At 36.0% G+C, this 24,000-nt stretch overlaps 1 protein-coding gene across 1 annotated transcript in view; it reads right to left on the minus strand.

The window, feature by feature from the left end:
- Positions 1–2,198: 2,198 nt before the first annotated feature.
- The window catches only part of LOC135209327 (uncharacterized), a 35,158-nt gene continuing 13,356 nt past the window's right edge, over positions 2,199–24,000 (minus strand). Inside the window, exons 4-6 of the mRNA XM_064242030.1 lie at positions 19,937–20,111; positions 5,684–5,799; positions 2,199–2,635 (exon numbers count right to left, since the gene is read on the minus strand). Of these exons, the coding sequence (XP_064098100.1) occupies positions 2,537–2,635; positions 5,684–5,799; positions 19,937–20,111 (390 nt within the window). The 3' untranslated portion in view covers positions 2,199–2,536. The remainder of the gene's footprint in view (positions 2,636–5,683; positions 5,800–19,936; positions 20,112–24,000) is intronic.

A 24,000-nucleotide genomic window follows, 5' to 3' on the forward strand; every position in this document is an offset into this window, starting at 1 on the left:
TTTTAAACTTACCTAAGGAAGTAAAATAAAAAAAGTTTAAACTGATGAATTTGTGGACGTACTGATTCGAAAAATAAGTATTTTTTTTTTTTGTGATTAAACATAAAATACTTGTGATGTTAATATTGAAATATGTATTTTAAAAAAGGTTTTTGTTCTCTAGACCTTGTCTGTAAATACAATAGCGTCATTTATTATTATTATATATATATCTATATATATATATATATATATATATATCTATATATATATATATATATATATATATATATATATATATATATATATATATATATTATATATATATATAGTGCGTGTCTTGAAAAGGTATTTCATCCATATGCAGAATATTGCATACTTTTTTTATATTTTGTATAGTTGTATAGTTCAAGTCGTGTATTTAGCTACACCCTAGAACAGTACCTACACAGTGATGTATATTTGAGGGAGATTTTTAGGTTATTGAGCGTATTTGTTCTACCTACTTGAAGTACGGTATTTATTTATTAAAGCATGATTGCATAGTTAATAAGAATCTAATGTAAATTTCACGCATGTTCATGGGCATGCGTGAACACATATACACATGTATATGTATATAAGGTATATACGTATATAAATGTATATATATGTGTTTGAATATTATCCCAGTGGTGTGGTCGTAACCTACTCGCCTAATGAGGACAGGCAGGTGGATCCACTTCGTTATAAACCTATTGTCCGGTAGTTGACCCATGCAATAAACTCTTACCAGGCATCTATTGGTGGACAGAGCAAATCGGATAGAAACTACAATGAATCGATGAACAAATCTGAGACCTGAACTTGACCTCACTCTGAGCGGAAAAAGTGAAATTCTGCCGCTCACTTCTTTCAAGTGCTTGTGGTCATTGCCGCTCCTCATCGCCAGCTTCTCGTCTCATAGCTGAGGCCACAAAGTGGATCTGGGTCTTGGAAGCCTTCAGGAGCCCATCACAGAAGCCAGTTGACTCCGTCACTTGCTCTTCCCCCTTGGGTTGGAACGAAGGACACGTCCAACCCTTCTCCATATCTTCGGCCTTCATTGTCTCATCTCCATAATAACCTTCCGTTATGGAGTCATTTCTAACTCTGTCGGGCCATCTAGCTCATAATATTCTCATAATATTTATTTTCTTACTCACAATTCAGCAAATTCTTTTATACATAGTTTCATTGTCATATCATGATTCATGTTAGAATAGAAATGTAAGTCATACTAGTCTAAGTAGAATGTTAGTTTCGTATGCAGATTTCCTCTGTAATCTATCTGATTTATACATTTTCATTCAGTCTGCCCATTCATTGCTTGATCTGTCTTTCAAGTCTTTCATAAAATTTCAGCTCAGGAGAATCTTTGTTGGGTATCATCGTTCCCAAATGTATTAAAGTCCGTCTAGTGTTATTTCATTTAAGTAATTTACTGTCTAAATTATTTGGAATGTCCAGAGGTTTATCTCAAGTCCCATCTCTTTATGTACTTCATTCTCTTTGGTTAACTTTGCAAGTCTCGCTCAATTTAGCTAATTAGTCCAGGATACTATATATATGTATATACGTGAGTAGTGCCAGAGGGGGGAGGTGTCATGTCTCCTCTACAAACCCGATCCCCTACGTGCCCCGCCCGCCAACCGGGGCGAACAAACATGTTTGCAGGATGAGGGTGGATGTGTTATGTCTCTCCTACCCTCCCGATCATCTGCCTACCCTGCCCCACCCGGGGCCGGAAAAGTAGAACCAATCGATCTCTATTATATATGTATGTATACACATTTTATATATATATATATGATATATATATATATATATATATATATATATATATATATATATATATATATTATAATTAGCTAAGCATAATGGAGATGAACTGATGTTAATTCTAAGTACGGAACCTGAATTTCAATGAATCCTTGAGTTGCCTGTGTCGACTTTCGTTGTTTTTTAATTAAAAACCTAGGTCTATATATATACACACACATATATACTATATGTGTATATACTTGCGTGTGTTTTCACATATTCATATACTTGCGTGTACTTATTGCGCGTGCATATACAACCTTGACACTTTTTAAGAAGTGGGAATGATCATATTAAGGGAAATAGAATATAGAATGAAAATTACCAAAACTTTTATTAATCAGAACATGTTATTTTTTTATTTTTTTTTTAGCGAAGTGACACGGAAGGAAGGATCCATCTCCCAGTTCCACGCTTGACATTTCGATTCCACGGAACAGTTAGCATTGTTTAGAAAATGGAATCACATAGGTTCTAAGAAGCTTTAATGAAATGAATAAATGAACAAACAAAAATTAGGTCGATATAGGATTTCCAGTGCTGATTATGCCCTCGGGGGGAGGGGACCCCACCGGCACGGTTGTGACACTTAACGACTTCTTAGACAATTAGATGTGTGGCCGCCCTTCTCGCTTCATTTTCTCATAAGATTTCTTTGACGAAGTTTCATACCTCTCGTTTCGCTGACTCCGCTAGAAACGCGACAGAGATGTTGTCAAGGACCGTGGGGCGAGGAAAATAGTATAGTCGTCGTCGCTATGACTGTCGACAGCAAGAAGCAGGCCAGGAGGACGCGATCGCACACCAGGGACACCTGTTACAAAGAAAATTAATATATTTATTAATTACTATTTCATTAGTTCCTCGTTGGACGAGTGGGGTACGTGCTCGCCTACCGATTGGGTAGTCCGGAGTTCGATTCTCCACTCTGCCAACAAGGAATTAGAGGAATTTATTTCTGATGATTAGAAATTCATTTCTCGATATGATGTGGTTCGGATCCCACAGTAAGCTGTAGGACCCTTTTCTATGTAACCAATTGGTTCCTAGTCACGTAAAAATATCTAATCCTTCGGGTTAGCCATAGAAGAGCAGTTAATCAGCTCAGTGGTCTGGTTAAACTAAGATATGCTTAACTTATTATTATTTCATTAGATGAAAAACCCGATTCACTGGAACAAGCACACAGGAACCATTGACTTGAAATTCAAGCTTCCGAAGACTTAGTTTCAAACATCCCACCACAGACCCCACACTGCAGCAGTAACTGATCATGATGCAGAGCTAGTGATTTTTCATCCCCTGGGGGGTAGACGCGAACCCGTGGACATCTGAGGGGCATATCGCAACTCTAACCACTAAACACTGCACCAGTTCATACATCTAAGTTAAGATGCAAGGCTCTCAGATGTTTTAATTAACCTTAAACCTCTAGCAAATCCTAAGGCATGGTCTGAGTCAAGTATTGAAAAGTATGTGACTCTCAGAGTAATCAGTAGATCCTCCACTTACCAGGAACGATTTGGGTACAGGAATGTTTGGGGCACAGGAACGATTGGGGTCCATAAACCGTTGGGGTACAGAAACAGTTAGGGTATAGGATGGTTGGGGTACAGGAACGTTTGGGGGGGGTACAGGAATGGTTGGGGTACAGGAACGTTTGGGGTGGTACAGGAATGGTTGGGGTACAGGAACGTTTGGGGTACAGGAATGGTTGGGTTACAGGAAGTTTTGGGTACAGGAATGGTTGGGGTACAGGAACGGTTAAGGTACAGGACATTGGGGTACAAGAATGTTTGGGGTGCAGGAATGTTTGGGGTACATGAACGGTGGGGTTCAGGAATATTTGGGGTACAGGAACAGTTGGGGTACAGGAACATTCTGGGTGCAGAATGTTTGTGGGTACAGAAACTTCTGGGTTACACAAACGTTTTGGGGTACAAAAACGTTTGGGGTACAGAAACGTTTGGGGTACAGGAACGGTTGGGGTACAGGAGCCATTGGGGTACATGAACCATTGGGGATACAGGAACGCTTGGGGTGCAGAAATGTTTGGGGTACAGGAAGGTTTGGGTTACAGAAACGTTTGGGTTAAAGGAACGTTCGGGATGCAGAAACATTTGGAGCACAGAAACGTTAGGGGTGCAGACACGTTTTGGGTATGGCCTTCCAAGTGACAGACTCTCATTAAGAACAAATAACTCTTTTGTATAGACTACGATTAGATATTTTCAAAATATCCCAAGCTAACAGTAATATTCCACGTAATTTCTAGCCTTAAAAAAAAGGCAAAATAGTCATAATAAGGTAGTTTATATCTCAGAAGTATGCGAAAATATATACGAAAAGAAATGTGATTAGTAGCAGCTGAATGTGGCACAATTTTCTCTCTGTTTCTCCTTATTGTCATGTGTGACTTCATCAGTCAGTAAGAACTTAGTCCATTATATATTTCAGTGCCCATATTCTCTTTAAAATTTTAATATTTATATAGAGCAGATTCTTCCGCGTGATTTTTGTTATGCAACACGTAAATTCTAGGACTGATATACTGTCATGAAATGTCATCCAGCACTCGATGAACACCTCTCTTCGGATATTAAAAAAAAAATCTAGTCTAAAGAACTGGATAAAAAGGATATTTTACAAAAATTCTAGCCTATAGAAAGGATAACGGCGGATATTAAAAAAAATTCTAGCCTATAGAAAGGATAACACGGATATCAAAAAAATTCTAGCCTATAGAAAGGATAACACGGATTTTAAAAAAGATTCTAGCCTACAAAATGGATAACACGGATATTAAAAAAAATTCTAGTTTGTAGAATGGATGACAATCGGCATGATTTTGTATATAGAGTTATTAATTTCCCGTGAAATATTGTACTTGCTAAGCTTTGGAAATACGTAATATTTTAGATTAAAGTAAGCACCTCATGTCAGTTTTATGAATTCGTCCCAGCATGCCTGTTTGAAATTCGGATTTGCATATTATTTCGTATATTAACGACATAAGCGCTGTATGTCAGATTTAGGAATTAGTGACAAAACTCTGTAAATATGATTGACTGATTATCGTGCAAGCAAGTCATGGTGAAATTTATCCTAAACGAATATATAATAAATTTATGCTTAATAAAACTCCACATTTAGGAAATGAGAGTAAATACCGTCTTTAACTGGATTTTGCCAGTATATATATTTATGTAATTGACATTGGGCATTACGGATCGTATTTAACTGGACTTTTGTATTGCATATCCTCTGTAACTGGCATTTGGCATTACAAATATGCAATCGACATTACATATTTGTGTAACTGGAATTTGATATTACATATCTTTTGCAACTGATCTCCTCTTATCATGCACTGTAGGCATTACTAAAGGTTCTTTACAGCGTGCCTTCGGGCCCGGACCGCAACCACTTTTCATTCCTTTTTTTACTGTACCTCCATTCATATTATAATTCCTCCATCTAGCTATCATCCTTCTCCAAACAATTATTTCATAGTGCAACTGCTTTGAGGTCTTCCTTGCGATTACACACCCTTTTAAACCTTTCGCCATAGGTCCCAACGCTTGCCCTCTGGCATTCCATTCCATTCCACTTATCACTAGTCAACCTCATTGGCGTGATTGGTATGGTGTTGGCCTGCCACCTCGGTTGCCGCGAGTTCGATTCTCGGGCATTCCACTGAGGTGTTAGAGATGTGTATTTCTGGTGATAGAAGTTCACTCGTGACGTGGTTCGGAAGTCACATAAAGCCGTTGGTCCCATTGCTGAATAACCACTGGTTCCATGCAACGTCAAAACACCATACAAACAAACAAACAAGTCAACCAACTTGCTTTAACTCTACCTGTTGCCACTCGACCCTAACTGCCTCCCGTCTGTCGTGCTCTCCGAGACGCATCTCGTTCTTCTCGATCGTCTGGTAGACCTTGTTCAGAACGCGGACGAAGTGCTGCTCGAACTCTGCAAGAAACACTCGAATGTGACAGATGTCTCTTACCAAGAAGTTTCTGTAAGATCTATCTTGGAAGATAAATGGGTTTTAGACTTGGTAACTCTACAGTTTTGGGGGTCCAGATTCGCTGCTCCCTTATGTGTGTTTGTTTTGAGTTCTCTTCCCTATTTTCATTTTATTCTTTAGACAGACCTGCAAACAGAAGTATATTTGCTAAAAAGAAAAAAATAGCAGTTTATCTGTTGCCAGAAGCAGAGATTTACGATTTTCTCAAAATTCTAGGAGTCCTTATCCCCTCAGACGTTTTTCTGTTTATTTACGCACCCCTTTATCTCCCCCCCCCCCCTTTTTTTTTCTTTTGTTTTAATCTCTGCTTCCGTAAGCAGATAAGCTGCTCAATGTTTCATTGTTATCCGTGATTCAATAAATATTGGCTAAATCTGTCCGCTGATCTTCACTTTACGTAATGCAGTGGATTTGGACCTCAAACCTGTAGGATTACATTACACTTTCGCCACTCATTAGAGGGTCATACCCCTAAACTCTTTGGTAAGCTGAGGATCTACTGATTGCTTAGATGGATTTGTTTGGTAAGCGACGTATTATTTACACCTAATTAAAAGGCTCTTGCAACGGCCAAAGGATTTAGAGAATTCAAGACTCTTCTAATTAGATACGAAAAAATAAGCAATTCATCAAAGCAAAATCAGTAGACCATCAACTTACCAGAGACTTTCGGCCTGTGGCCTTCAAGGGAGAGAAGTAAAATTACACAAAGGAATGCAGATGTAATGATTAATGGTGGTGTCAATTGCTTATTTATACTAATTGAAATACAGCGTTAATTGGAATAGTACGTACAATGCCGTACCTTCGGCTCTGTTTGTAACTTCCGCCTCTACATTGCAACATTTTCACGTTAGGAGAACCCCCCGAAGTGTAAACTGCAAATTGTCGGACAATATAGGTGACTATATCTCTGTCCTTTGAACATTTAGCAGCAAACCCGTTCACAGCCGACAGCACGCCCTCCCCAGAGAGTGAGGTTCCCGTTTGTGAACTGCCGCATCGCGTATGTGAAGCAAATATCTCTTATCTACACAGGATTGCCGAGCCATTACCGATGAGAGTTAGACTTGAACTTTTACTAATAGGGACTGCAATTACCGAATGAACGATCAGACCGTAACGGGCTGAGTTCACCCACTTAATCTGTATCACGACTGCATCTAATTAAAGAAAAAAAATAAAATAAAAAATTCTCTGTGAATTTTACTTGCGGACATCAGAATGTTAGGTTTGATGTCGTCGGTTGATTTCCTGGTCATCAAGAGGATGTAACAACAGATTCGATTTGAGAATTGAAGTAAAACATCATCTTATTTATAAATTAAGGACAAAAAAAAAGGAAAAAAAAAAGAATGGAAGTTAAAATGAACATGGCGCTCGAAAAAGGAATTAAGGTGAAAAGGGGCACCAGAAAATTCCTAGTACTTAATTATTTAATGAAGGTTGAAAAGGTTGAGATTTTGTAAGGAGTACTCAGGGTTCAGGATTGGTCTCGAGGGTGTGGCTGAGCTTGGTTTTATGAGAAAAGAAAACGAGTAGACCCCCTCCCCCTTTTGTGTGTGTGTGTGTGTAATGGATCATGCTATAAATAAATACAGCATCTGTGTGTCAATTAAACTAACGAAAGGCAGAATTATGACGCCGTTGGAATCGTCATGATGATAAATGTTTTCATGTGATTTGGGCTTCCTGTCTTACCTGGGAGCCAAAAATTGAATAATAATAATAACAATATACTTTATAAAAAGCAATGACTACTTCAGCAGCGTTACGCTTGTAGAGATTCTTTTCTATTTTCCAAATAGCGGTTTTTTCCGTGCTACTGAAAAAGGCTAGTAGAACGCCTATGAGGCCATTCTCAAATGTAGGGTCAAGATTGGTGTATATATTTAAGTTATAATTTATATGGGTAAACTATACTACCGTAGTTATCAAAGTCAATAACGGTTTCTCTCTATTGTGACAAATACGGTATCATAGTTTACCCATAAAATTGTAATGGAAATACATACACCAATCTTGACCCTGCATTTGGGAATGACCTCCATAGGCACACTACTAGCCTGTTTAAGTAGTACAGAAAAAGCCGCTATTCGGAAAATAGAGAAGAATCTCTACAAGCGTAACGCTGCTGAAGTAGCCTTTGCTTTTAATAAAGTGTGCTTGAGAGGTCTGCTTCCCAAATATAATAATAATAATAAGGCATAAAGTGTAGTGTGATTTTCGTTGTGTTTTCAAAACGATGAAAATATCAACTTTCTTACTTGCGGCACATTCGAAGTTATATAATATTTTCGTTGGCAGTTGTTTTGAGATCAGTTGATTAATAATAACATTAAATCTTTATTTGCACTTTACATACTGATAGTATCTGTATAACTGTACGTTCAATAGATCATCTCGGTATCAGACCAGGATATAGAAAAATAATGTTATTGTTTGGAAACATCACAGAGTGAAATTCATTATGAGACAGAGGATCCTTTTCCCAATTTGGACTCCTGTCTTGGCTGAGGGTCAAAACTTTTTTTTTTTTTTTTTTTTTGTTTTTTTTAATCTATCCTTCCGCAGTTAAGGGCCCCTCCTAACTTCTCCTTTGTAAAAGGATGGGGCAGTTACAGGGATTCTGCATGGTGTTTTATTCTTGTTCTTTTCTTCTCGTCCATTTGTTCGTTCGTCCCATTAATAGATGGAGAGGTTTTATGTCAAAAGTGAAGAGGGAAAAGCTCTAACCACATCGGTTTTTTTTTTTTCTTCGTCTTCTCCTTTTTTTTGCAAGTTTTACTGACTTTTAATGACTTCAAGTAACTGAATCACTTATCCATTTATCACATTATTTTAGAGAGAGAGAGAGAGAGAGAGAGAGATGCAGGCTGTTAAAAAATTTACCTGTAGTTAATGTATCATAGTTCTATTGAATTAACTGTCCCTTCATATTCACAACCCAGACGCAGGTTTAATTTCATCCAGTTTTAATATTATAGCAGTGTCTGATGAGGGTAAAAATCTAAAAATTGTTTAATGGTTCTGAAAATGAATTACCAGTACCGAGAATTTTGCTCTGCTTATGGTTGAACTCTTAATTGAAATTGTTTGATTATTTTATACAGAAGAACTTTTATTATTATTATTATTATTATTATTATTATTATTATTATTATTATATTATTATTATTATTATTATTATTATTATTATGCAGAGACAGGATGACTTAATTATGAGGCCACAAAGAACACATGGTAGGGGCTGGTGAAATTCATCAAATGGAAAAGAGGGCAGTGAAAACACAAGCTGGCTGTATGAAAAAATATATTTTCAAATGAGGCAGTGTGTTCCAGAGAAAATAATAATTGAAGTGCAAGGGAAAATAATACCGCATTTTCTGATTTGCAAGCTTTGACAACAGCCGGATTTTTAAGCAAGAGATTATAAAACACTGAAAACAGGGTATCACAAGCTTTTTTTTTTTTCTTTTTTAATTTCCGTCGCATTTTTCCATAAGTCTTTCTGGTTTTACTCGGTTTCCAGAAGTACTCAAGTATATATTATATATATATATATATAATATATATATATTATATATATCTATATATATTATTATATATATATATGCAGAATCCAGGTACTATGTCGTACCTCTAAGTAGTGGGGATACATCCACAATGAAGTAAAATCCTCTTGTAGTTTTAAAGTATATATCTCTAGTACAGGATCAAAGCTTTCGACCATCAACTGTGGTCTTGTTCACTAAAATGTGATATGTCACCTCAAGGAACTAACAAGTAAGAGCACAAACATTTGAAAAAAAAAAAAAAACGGTTAGGTAACAAGCTAGTTTATATTATGAATGATCAGGCGGTTGAGCCCTCGTTCTTTCCTGAATTCGTCTTGATCTTCGTGGGGGAATGTTTCTATTGTCAACTGCTTGTTCTCTGCTGGTTGGGTGGTTAGTTGGAGAAATGACATGAGTGAGTAAACAGGAGAAGGAGGCAGCATCGTTATTTGGCACATATATTTCTAAAGTTTGAAATTTTCCCTTTCCTACATATCTCTTCACAAATAGCTGTATTTTCTGAAATACCAGTATTTCCTGCAAAGGTCTCGTTTAATGAAATTAACGCCCCTTCTACTACTCGTCTCAAAGTCCTGTCGTTTACATGCAAAAACAACCTTTCCGTACCTTTAAAATTTATTGCGTGGTTTTTCTCCATGTATGTTGCGCAATTGCACTGTATGAACTTCCCCTTCGGCAGGCAGCAACGTGTTTTTCTTCCTTCTCTTATCAATGGAACGTCCGCTTTCTCCCACGTAACATTCATTGGCAATCACTGCAAGGTATTCACCATATACCCTCCTACATTCTCCCTATTACCCCGGGTTATTTTTAATGAGTTTCTTTCTTGATTGTACTGGTTGTACTGAAAAAACTATGTTGAAGCCATTTTTTTTCCTTTAAGCTGCCTAGAAAATTTATTAAGTTCTCTATTATAAGGAAGAGCAAGAGATGCCTTGAAATCTACCTTTTCAGTTATATCATGAGGGGCGTAAAACATCGATCTAGCTTTAGATAGAGACTGTAGTATAAAAAACTTTGGGTAACACAGTTTAATAAAACTATCTACCAAGAAATTTATTTCGGCGTCAATGAACTGGGGATCACATATTTAGACCGGCAGCCCGGACCATTGAGATACAATGAACGAGATACCGACTGTAACCTCTACCGGTATTTAGGAGTAGACTGTAAACTGTGAAAAAACTGAACCGTCTGCCGAAAATATATGGGTAGGTTACTTAACAAGCACCACTAATTGCTCGTTAGATTTTGGGTCTAGATCCAATATATGAGATACCAGATGAAACTAATATATAATATATCTGCAGACTCTACTGATTATAGAATGACCAGTGACAGACATTTTGGAGGGTGGGTTCCCCCCTGACAGACGCACTGAAAAGGGGGAGTTAATTGGATCTAGATCCAACTTAGGAGATACCGAGTAATATTTACGCTACAATAGCACTGCACTCCTAGAATACTGTGGTGGTAATGACGACGTTTTCTTTTATGTGGGTGGTTACCCCCTGACAGACACCCCACAACGAGTGGGGAGGGGGAGGGGGAGGGGGAGACAGGGATCTGCATCCACATTTGGGGGATACCAAGATAAAATTTGTACTACAATAGCACTTCATATCCTAGAATGCGTGATGGTAATGACAGACCATTTTAGTGGGTGGTTTCCTCCTGACAGACATACACTAACAGGTGGCAGGGGAAAGGGCAAGCCCTGATGATAATGAATGTCTAGATTAGTATAGTGGGCTACTATTGACCCGTATCATACATTATCATGATATATTTAATAAAACATTTTTATCTTTTCTATATACTTTGGTATGTACTAACACAGTGTTTCCCAACCTTTGACACTTTGGGGAACCCCTGAGACACTTTTCCTCATCCCAAGGAACTCCAATACACACACACACACACACACTCATATCATATATATAAATATAATATATATATATATATATATTATATATATATATATATATATACGATATATATATATATATATATACAAACATACATACATATATATATATATATATATATTAATATATATATGTTTGGCATTTGTATTAATTACCTTAGTAAAACAAGAGGGAAAAAATCTCGCACGATATGTTACGATAAAATAAATTATAGGACTACAATTTCTCACGCCATGTTTAACGAAAAATATATACTTATAACTAACAATAATTAAATAAAACATGAATTCTTACGGAACACCTGGCGATCGTTCACGGAACCCCGGTTGACGATGGCTGATCTAACACAAAAATAATTTATTGTTTTCATATAAATAACAGTCATCTGTAGGCCCATGATAATTCAGTCATATTAATTTTGTCAAGCAAGCAACTGACTTCAATTATAGTAGGGGAGCCCGGGTCTAGTTGGCTACAGGGGTAAGTTGGCATACTCAACATGACTTTAAAGTTTACCAATAGGATGACTCTATACATATACTGTGTAATTGCCACGTGGTTCCTCAATTACAGCAAAATTCTATAGAGATAGACCGTCGGAGCTCGAATTTATGAGACAATTTTGATTTTGATGGTAGTAAGTAAATATTTTAATCTTTCTGTTATTTGCCTTAACATCTATACATTCATAAAGATTAGTTTTCAATGATAGCATAGTTTTCCTTATGGTTTAAATAAAGATTCTATAGCATTAAAATTATTAATTCAAGGCTTCTTGGTGTGGACTGGTAATCGTTTTTTGTACCAAAGGTTGGGATGGGCAAGTTGGCTCAAAATAAATGGGGCAAGTTGGCACACGTTATTTGAAATACATTAGTAAGCCTATTTATTTATATAATTTACGTTTGTTTCAGATTTTTGGAAGGATAATGAGAGTAGTGTCCTATCATTTCCTTCACAAGTTGCAGTCCTTGGATTTTAGTGTTTATGGACATCTGAAGAAATGTGTTAACAGGGCATGTGATTCGTGGATGACTGTTAATCCAGGATCAAGTATGCCCATCTGTGACATTCCTGGTAAAGTTTCCTCGGCTCTACCTCTAGTTGTCACTTATTCTGCTGTTTTCAATTGGTTTAGGAATGATGGAATTTCAACTTTGAATTACAGACTATTTCAAGATTTTGAGTTTACGCATGGTTATGTAACAGATTGAGAGATGTCCGAAAAGACACATGGGCTTCAGATCAGTCATCAGCGTGATACAGAGTTTAAGAACTGCTCTTGTTGATCCAGAAGAAAGCTCAGCTGAAGAGAGCCTGTGTTTGGTAAGCCAGGAGAAGTGTGGGTCCAGTGCAGGGCATGTAACATGTGGGAGCATGAAGACTATGATGAGGATTTATTTCACACCTGCCACAATTACAACTAGATGATGATCTGAAGTAATACTAATGCCTTATATGTTGTATTTTGGAAATTCAGAGGGTGTTTTTGCTATTTGATTTAAATGCAATGTAGTAATTTTCCTTTAATTATCAATGTGCCAACTTACCCCGTGGGGCAAGTGGCACGAAAAGTTATTTTTTCTAAAGCTTATTGTTATCTTATGTTGAAAGCAAACAACAATTATTTTGCTCTATGATAAAGACGAATGTTAATATTTTTCAGTGGTGGTAAGAATTTTGCAAAAAGTTTGTTTTATATACGCATAACCAAAATTGTGTAAAAAGTGTGCCAACTAGCCCCGGTCTCCCCTACTCGCTATAGCTTTGTTTACGATATGAAAATTAATGTAGCGGTGGTTGGAAGACTGCCACTATAGAGTAGCATATAAGTTCTTATCGTTATTAGAGTTACTGCTGTAAAATGTCTATGTACATAACATTTGTTAAATAGAGTTACGCACCCATTAAATAGATAGTAATGCATATAATATATACGCTATAGTCAGGGTACAGATCATAATAATTGTGCTACAGCCTACTCGGTTTGTTTTATCGAAGCAGGACTACTTCTTTTGTTTGGGTTCAACTGACTTTCATGCTAATGAAATCATGGATACATTTTTGTATTATCAGTTTTATGAATGAATATTGTTGTTACTATAGTCGATTTTTTTTCGGCTGGTGTAAAATTCGTCAGACATAATACACCTGCCTGAGGAAGGACACAGAGGATCTCTGTTTTTTAAACAACATCTCTACACACCAAGTTATTTCGAACATTTCCATTCTCTCAAGAAGATTATGAATAAATACAAGAGCAAACTAGACAAAAAAAAAAAAAAAAACAAAAAAAAAAATTATCACCTTACATTAATGTAAAGAAAAAACAAAAGAAATGAAAAATTAGTGCGATTGCAATTTTTTCTATCGTTAATGTTTAATGAGTCAGTGTTTAGCGAATTGTTAGGGTTTAGTGAGTATGCGTTTAGTGAATGTTTATGAGTGTTTGATGAATGTTTAGGGTTTAGTGACTGTTTAATGTGTCAGTATTCAGTGAATGTTTACTGAGTCTTTAGGGTTTAGTGAATGTTATAGAATGTTTATTGTGTAAGTTTTCAGTGAATGTTTTGTCTTAAGGGTTTTAGTAAATGTTAAGTGAACGTTTAGTGAATATCTTGTGAATGGTAGTGTTTAGTGAATATTTAGTGTGTAAGTATTCAGTGAGTGTTTAGGGTTTTGTTTTAGTGAAAGTTTTGCGAATTTTAAGTGAGCATTTAGTGAATGTCTTGTGAATGTTAGTGTTTAGCAAATGTTTAGTATGTAAGTGTTTATTAAGTTTTTAATGAGTGGATGTTCATTCAATGTTTAGTATTTAATAAGTATTTAGGGTTTGGTAAGCTAGTATTTAATGAGCGCTTGGGGTTTAGTGAATGTTTAGTGTTTAATTAATGTTTAGGATTAAGTGAGTGTTTAGTGAATGTTTACTGAATGTTTGGGGTATAATGAATATTTAGTGAATGTTTACTGAATGTTTGGGGTATAATGAATATTTAGTAAATTTAGTATTTCAAGTGTTTAGTGAGCATTTAGTGTATAGTGAGTGCCTAGTGAGTGTTGGGTATCGTGTTTTTTTGTGTTATTGAGAGTGTGTGTTATTGAGGTGTGATGAGTGTATTGTGTGTGTGTGGTGTGTGTGTGTGTGTGTGTTATAGTGAATGTATGCAAGTGTGAGTGCTTACTGAGTAAGTGCATTGTGAGTGTTGGTGGTTAGTGATTGTACATTACTGTTTAGTTACTGCTTCGCTACCATGAGCAAAGAAAGTCCTGTATTTTCACAGGAACCATTTATGATTGACACTGCTTAGATCCAAGAGCAGATGCTTAGGCCTGACCACAATGGTTGGAGTGCTTAGGTGTGTTTTCGTAAGGTAATTTTTCTCTGTGAAATTGGGTCGAATAATAATAATAATAATAATAATAATAATAATAAAGATTAAAAAAAGTAATAGTAACAAAATATAGTACTAAGAGCTGGACCGAGACCTTTCAATATGGCCTTCCGAAGTCACTCTCGGCAGGGAGATCGCTACTCCAGTGATTGACGCCCTATGCCTTGCACACAGCTGACATATTTGCACATTCGGGTGTCAAATTTTTGACTGTTGGAGACGCATTATAAATCATATTAACAATGGTAAATGCATTGAACAGACGTGATGATATAATATGATGTTAGTGCCTGTCTACTGGATATAATGAACAAATAAAGAAAAAAAATTACTAGGGAGAAAATTAGCCGAATAATGGTCGTCAAAGCCAGCATCGATAGAATGTATTGAAACACATTACATAGGCTGTGCGTGCCGGCGGGAAGTTAAGAGACAAACGCACTCGGCTGGCTTTAAACATCAAACTGTGTATAATTTTTATTTAAGTTTAGATTTATTCCCTCTGAATATATATTGATACTTGATACTTGGTGATAGTGTACAGATCAATTTGAGTGAGGCAGCCGAAAATAAGTGGACTATTAGATAACTGACATGATATTATAGGCCAACTTAATTTGGGAGTCAGGAGCTCCAAGTTGTATGATCGTCAACTTCGGGAGAGGGAATAAAATCGGGTAAAATGTTTTAATCTTTATAGTTAGCTTATCCTGAACAATTCATTCACATTTCCGTTTCCAGTAATTATTTGTGTTGTGATACATCATCTCTTTGTGAATGTGCGGGTGTTAAAACGGCTCTTTATGATGGGACTTTGGTCTTAACATCTCAATCGAATCCCATATCCGATAAAAATTTCATTTCATCCACACGAACCAACAGCAACTAAAGAACAATTCATTTTATGGTAAGACACGTTTGGGCTACGAACCTCGACATGGCTGCAGTGTCCTAACTATAGGCAAGAAAAGAAAATGACAAAGACGCTATTAAAGCGAGAATACTTATCTTCATTTCTTTTTTTAGAGGAACTGAGAGAGGCACCATATGACTGGTTTAATTATTGGCACCATATGAACTGGTTTAATTATTCAAAAATGGCTCAGCACACTACTTGTAGCTGTTGCCAATTGTGACCCCCTCCCATTCAGATAAAATACTTTGTGTGAAGTAATAACTCCAACCAAAGGATAGTGCTAATATTATATATAGATATATATATATATATATATATATATATATATATATATATATATATATATATATATATATATATATATATATATATATATATACATATATATATATATATATATATATATATATATATATATATATATATATATATATATATATGTGTGTGTGTGTGTGTGTGTGTGTGTTGTGTGTGTGTGTGTGTGTGTGTGTGTGAAACTATAGAAAGTAGACCAAGCCTAGGAAGTCTCACACATAGTATTTATATAGATCTGATGGAATTAGTGAAGTGAAATATTCCATACTTCAATAGGAATTTTAAAAAATAACTCCGGCAGTAATTCTTATCCTGAAACATCACAATATTTCTTGAATTTTTTGCCTTTTACATTTTATCAGGCTCACGATTTTCAGATACTTACCATATTTCTAATATTAATATTGCCTATGATAGATTTTGAAATATTTCAAGGTGTCCCACCTCTCCCTTCCAATCGTAGGTTATGTCTGTGAAAGGGTAACCACCCACAATCATGTCTGGCATTACCATCACAGCATTCTAGGATATGAAGTGCTATTGTGGTACTAATTTTGCTTTATATCTCCAATGTTGGATGCAGATCCTGTCTCCCCCTCCCTACTCGTTGTGGGGTGTCTGCCAGAGGGTAACCACCCTCAAAATGTCTGTCATTACCACCACAGTACTCTGAGATGTGCAGTGCTATTGTAGTACAAATTTTACTTGGAATCTCCAATGTTGGATGCAGATCCTGGCTACCCCTCCCCCTCCCCCCCCCACTCTTTGTGGGGTGCCTGTCAGGGAGTAACTACCCACTAAAATATCTGTCATTACCACTGCAGTACTCTAGTAAGTGCAGTGCTATTGTAGTACAAATTTTACTTGGTACTATGATGTTGGATGGAGATCCTGTCTCCCCCTCTCCTTCCCCCTTACCCCCCACTCGTTGTGGGGTGTCTGTCAGGGGGTAACCACCCACTAAAATGTCTGGCATTACCATCACAGGATTCTAGGATGTGCTGTGCAATTGTAGTACAAATTTTACTTGGTATCTCCAATGTTGGATGCAGATCCTGCCTCCCCCTCCCCACTCGTTGTGGGGCGTCTGTCAGGGGGTAACCACCCACTAAAACGTCTGTCATTACCACCACAGTATTCTAGGATGTGCAGTGCTATTGTAGTGTAAATTTTACTCGGTATCTCCTAAGTTGGATCTAGATCCAATTAACACCCCCTTTTCAGTGCGTCTGTCAGGGGGGAACCCACCCTCACCCTCCAAAATGTCTGTCATGGTCATTCTATAATCAGTAGAGTCTGCAGATATATTATATTATTAGTTTCATCTGGTATCTCATATATTGGATCTAGACCCAAAATCTAACGAGCAATTAGTGGGGTTCTTGTTAAGTAAGCCACCCATATATTTTCGGCAGACGGTCAGTTTCACAGTTTACAAGTCTACTCCTAAATACCAGTAGGGGTTACGGTCGGTATCTCGTTCGTTGTATCTCAACGGTCCGGGCTGCCGCTCTAATTCGGTATGCTCGAAAAAACAAATTGGTTAGAACGTTGTGCTTTACTTTGGGTTCATGATATGAAAAGTAATGAATATAAGTGTTTGTGTGGGTGTTCTTCCTATACACGCTGAATTTAAAGTCACTACTCACTGTGTCTCTATGAACTACCATATCTAGAAAGGGAAGCCTATTTTCCCTTTCCTTTTCCACTGTAAATATAATAGAGGGCAAAAAACCATTAAGCAACTCTAAAAACCTATGAAAGGCTTCCTCACCGTGTCTATAAACAATAAAAACATCATCTACATACCTAACCCAAATTTCAGGCTTGATGTCTTCCGGTAATGTGTCAACGTAAACCGTTTTTTTTTTCTTCTTTTTTTTTCAAATGTTTTTGCTCTTACTTGTTAGTTCCTTGAGGTGACATATCACATTTTAGTGAACAAGACCACAGTTGATGGTCGAAAGCTTTAATCCTGTACTAGAGATATATATTTTAAACTACAAGAGGATTTTACTTCATTGTGGATTGTATCCCCCCCCCCCCCACACACACACACATATATATATATATATATATATATATATATATATATATATATATATATATATATATATACGTGACTATATAACTTCGAGAGGACTTGAGTATGTCTGTTGGACACCAAAATTGTATGAATATATGAATTATATGCGTGTATGTGTATCATTCATATATGTTCATTACCCTGTAGGGCGGGGGGGAAGTGCCGTCAGTTGACCTCACGCGGTGCACAGTAGGCATTACTTAAGGTTCTTTGCAGCAACCACTTTCGTTCCTTTTACTGTACCTCCTTTCATATTCTCTTTCTTCATCTTACTTTCTAACCTCTCCTAAAACTTGATTCATGATGCAACTGCTTTGAGGTTTCCTCCTGTTACAAACATTCAAACCTTTTACTGTCAATTTCCGTTTCAGCGCTGATGACATCATAGGTCTCAGTGCCTTGGCCTTTGGCCCAAGTTTTGTATTCAGCTCAGCTCGTAGTCATATATGTTCTTTAATATCAGATTCACTTCACCTTGGTAATGACACACTGAAAGGTATATGATATATATATATATATATATATATATATATATATATATATATATATATATATATATATATATATATATATATATATATATACACATACATAATTACACCTAACAGGCCAGGAATCGAACCTATGCCTTTCTGGTCGTTCTGCCATCACAAGGTAACACATAATATTTCATCGAATGTTAGGAGTAACACAGAAATTAGATAATAATTTCGCGTATTATTTTCTCTCGTTCTCATTCGTTCTTCACTTTTTGCCATCGTGTGTATTAATACTCTTGTCCTGATATGAAATAGCTCTATACTTTTGCTGTAAAAAAATCATGCTGAAAGTAATTTCTATCGTTATCTGCTCATTAACTGATATGACGAGCCATAACACGTTAAATAATATCGTTTAGCCCACATGTTATCTGGCAGCTATCGCTCAAACCAGTGAAATTATAAACGTTTTTAAAAAAATTTTGAATAGGGGAATTAATTAAAGGGACTCTCTCCTAAATTAAAAAAAATTAATAAATCGTTCATCATTCACCTTGCCAAAAACTTTCTGTATAAGTATAGTTATTTTTTTATGTAAGTTTGTGTTAATTATCGCAGAGAATCAAGCGCTAGAGATTTATTTGAATGATATTTCAAATGGCAATCTCTATCCAGCATTGAAAGCTGCACCTCAGAAAGAGAGTAATAAATCATTTAAATTTTTCGTATGAAAAATGTAACAAAAATGGTATGTTAATGTGGTAAAAATAATGAAAATAGGGATGTTGGGACATTGCTAGTTAAACGGTGTGAGACAGGTGTCTTTTATTTCTTTAATTCAATGAGTAGTATATCAAGCATTAATTAAGGTATATAGATCTTTCAAAATGTTATAAGATTTACTCCTTTATTTTTTTTTCAGTTATAATTATGTGGATTTATGTCCATTCATGGTCATTTTGATGTGATATAAAGAGATATTGATGTTGAAGATAGATTAACAAAGCATTACTTATACTCCCCATCTAACAGATGTAGGAAGAATTCATTTAAACATTAGAAATATATATAAATATAAAGAAAAGCATATTTATTTTGGGCGACTTTCGTTGACGTAGATTCTGATCAGTTGGCTACTACGGGCTAACAAGGACAACACAATCGACTGCAGCAGGACTGACTGCTACCAGAGCAAGTGGAGCCAAGTTGTGTTAGGGAATGTATCTCCATTTATGCCTGGTCAATGAGTTATCGCAAGAAAGTATTGCGATTCACCACTGGGCTTATTATTTTAGTCACATCACTCTAAAAATTCAGTGGCAAGGCGTCTAATTGTGTATCGTCATGAATTCTACCATACTGAAAAGCGGCATTTTATGAGGTACCTGTGACCTGTGTTGCTGTAGGCGTGGCTGTCGGGGTATCGTTGTTGGGACCCATTTGCTGCCTCTGGGCAGATCTCGGTGACATGCGGAAGATATCTGTCACATCTAACTCGCGGATGTGGATTTTTTCCATGCTCATGGAGTCCGTGCGACCGCAGGGTTCGGGTCTTAAATCCTGTGGATAAAGGAAAATTTAATTTTAGAGTTATGGAAACGATACAGCTTCAATAGTTCTTGTTAATGTTTCTATTATGTTTTATTAATGTTTCCGATGTTGTCTTCTATTTGTAGTCGTGGTTCTTGCTTCAAAAGATTCTACACAATTTCTACACAGCGCCTCAGTGGCGTGGTTGGTACGGTGTTGGCCTCCCACCTCGGTGGTCGCGAGTTCGATTCTCGGCCATTCAATTGAGGAGTGAGAGATGTGTATTTCTGGTGATAGAAGTTCACTCTCGACGTGGTTCGGAAGCCACGTAAAGCCGTTGGTCCTGTTGCTGAATAACCACTGTGTTCCATGCAACAAAAAACACCATACAAACAAACAAACAAAACAAACTATATCTACATGAATTTAAATATTTTCTTATCTAACTAAAACCTTCAGTTGAATTTCGCTTAAGTTTTTTTTTTTTATAGAAAATAAGCTATTTTATTTATCGGAATGGTCAGTGAATGAAGTAAATTTATTCCAAATAAATGCAATGTATTTTAAGCTCGGTATTTTAAGGTTCCTTCGAAACTACAGTACTAACTAGAACAACAAGGTCTTTAGACCCCTTTTATAGCGCTAACAACAATAAACAATGGGTTATTGTCTCACGGCAACTGAACCCCATCTAGAGCACCCTGGGACGATGGAGCAAGTTGACTCCAAGCAGAAGTCGGTTCTTTGCCCTGAAGCATTGGAGCCTGGAAGACTTTACGTTTCCTCGTACAGGCAATCATTCTGAATGACTATTATCCCTTCGTGTTATTTTCTTTACAGATGAAGTTATGGATGATCAAAGTGAGAAAATTTATAGTTTAAGTGACACTTATGGAGGAGAAATTCTGCATAAACAGAAGATGAAATGATGTATAGATTTGTAGTTTAAGTGAGACTTTTGGTGGGGAAATTCTTTACAAGCAGAAGATGAAATTATGAGAGATTTTGTAGTTTAAGTGACATTTTTGGTGGAGAAATTCTTCATATGCAAAAGATGAAATTATGAGAAAATTTGTATTTTAAGTGACTCTTTTGGAGGAGAAATTCTTTATGAGCAGAAATGAAATTATGAGAAAATTTGTAGTTTACGTGACACTTTTGGAGGAGAAATTCTTTATAAGCAGAAATAAGAATGATGAATACATTACAGGGCACAGAATTCACCCAGGTGCAACGGATTGAAAATTGATATTCAGTAAATCATTCGTTAGGACTGAATAACTTTATCAATCCGACCAACAGCAAACTTAACCTGCATTGTGCTTAAATCTGCAAAGAAAAAACAATCAAATGTCCCTTGTTGAATTATGTCAGAATGAAACATTAAGAGGGAGAGATTTAAAAGGAAATTTACTTCATTTTTCTTTCTGCGAGTTTAGCCATTAGTTTTACTTCATTTACTGCCACCTATTCCAGTGTTCGAACTGGCTCTTAGAAATAATTGCCTTTTGGCCGTTTAATTCCTCGATGCAGCTCGAAATTATATAATTTTCCAAACAGATTAAAATAAGAATACGTTGCTTGGGATTGGATATATACGGATATGACTGAAAAAACGTGCAGTTTTAGAGAGAGAGAAAAAAAATACGTGCCTAAGTTGCGATATCCTCTTTAACGCTAGGAAACACCTCTTAATTTATTTTGAATTGAAAATATAGACACTAAATAAAACTTTCGAAATATATATTGTTGAAATATATTATTTTATTAGAGAGAATAAAGAAGAAGAGAGAGGCAGGCAAAGAGGTTAATATACAGACAACCAAGCAAGTCTTCCCTTGCTCTACGCATGTATGCATTTTCATCAATTCACTCGTAACTCGATAAGCATAAATTATGTGCTGCGAATGCATACTGCATTTATGGTAAATCGGATCGAGTTGCCAAACACTTTCCTGCAATGAAGAACTGCGAAAGCATATTTGGCTGATTTATCAAAAGGCATCACCCAGGCGCCATCCAAAGAGGAAATAAGCCGTCAGATATAAAGTTGTTTTAAAGTCCTTCTGAAAGATTCCCAACGGTTACCTGTGTTGGAATAAAGTCGACACTTTTCAGGACTAGTGATTAAAACTAGCAAGAGGAGAGGAGCCATGAATAAACGCCAGGAGGAAGACTTTTTTTGGGGGAAAGAGTAATGGTAAAGGAGACTCAAAAGGTTGCGAAACATTTGAGAAGCCTTTGGAAAAACGAGAGAGAGAGAGAGAGAGAGAGAGAGAGAGAGAGAGAGAGAGAGAGAGAGAGAGAGAGAGAGCTGGAATCACTTCCTAGGAAAGGTCTTTCATCATCAAAGGAAGGTAGAGGTTAGGTTTATGGAGACAGTCCAGAAATAGATAGGTGTGAAAAACTAACACGACGCGAACTGGCACATATGGTTTTAGACCAGATAGGTTTTACTAAGGTGATAAAAGGAAATCTACCATTTGTCGCTGTTTATATAAATGTGTGTATAGATGTACACACACACACACACCACACACACACATATATATATATATATATATATGTGTGTGTGCATAAATAAACGTTTCTATAACCCTACTTGGTGCAGTATTTACCAAACCCTTTTCTCCCTCAGGTATGTACTACGGCGTTACAATCTGCCTCGTCAGCTTCGCCTCTGGGCTGTCAGTGCTGACGCTGAACATACACCACCGGGGAATCAGAGGGCTGGAGGTTCCCACTGTGGTCAAAAAAGTAGTTTTAGGAGGAATGGCCCGACTCGTCTTCCTCCATTTTGAGCCCCGACGTCTGTCAGGATGATAAGACCATCCTACAAAACGTGAGTTATGCTCCACGAAGGTTCGTAACCTTCAGAAACTTTCGTTCGGTTAGATTATATTGCCTCTTATTACTAGAAAATGAAAAGGGAAAGGCACCTATTGTAAGGCTAAAGTCAGAGATTTAGGTGTCATTTAACATTATGTCATATGCATAAATATGTAGTTTATGTATAAATATATATAATCATATATATATATATATCATATATATATATATTATATATATAATAAATATGTATTTATTTGTATAAACTATATATATATATATATCTTATATATATATATATATATATCTATTATATATATATCGTATATATATATATATATATATATATATATAGATATTATATATATATATATATATATCATATATATATTATATAATATATATATATATATATACATATCTATATATAATATATATATGTACATAATATACATATATGCATACAAGTACATTATATATCTTCTTCTTCTTTCGACCTTATTAATCCCCACTACATAGCAAGGTTGCTCGCTCGAGTCAACTTTTTCGAGCGGCCGACCCTGCACATTACACACGCACTCACACACACACACACACACACACACACACACACACATATATATATATATATATATATATATATATATATATATGTGTGTGTGTGTGTGTGTGTGTGTGGTGTGTGTGTGTGTGTGTGTGTGTGTAGTGCGTGTGTAATGTAGCAGGGTCGGCCGCTCGAAAAAAGTTGACTCGAGCGACAACCTTGCTATGTAGTGGGATTAATAAGGTCGAAAGAAGAAGAAGATATATAATGTACTTGTATGCATATATTTATATTATGTCATATATATATTTATAATATATATATATGTATATATATATATATTATATATATATATATATATATGTATATATATATATATATATATATATATATGTATATATATATATATATATATATATATATATATATAGTATATATATATATTTTATACATAAACTACTATTTATGCATATGACATAATGTTAAGGACACCTAAATCTCTGACTTTAGCCTTACAATAGGTGCCTTTCCCTTTTCATAGTAATA

Source organism: Macrobrachium nipponense, chromosome 37, assembly GCF_015104395.2.
Source record: "Macrobrachium nipponense isolate FS-2020 chromosome 37, ASM1510439v2, whole genome shotgun sequence".
NCBI classification, from domain to species: Eukaryota; Metazoa; Arthropoda; class Malacostraca; order Decapoda; family Palaemonidae; genus Macrobrachium; species Macrobrachium nipponense.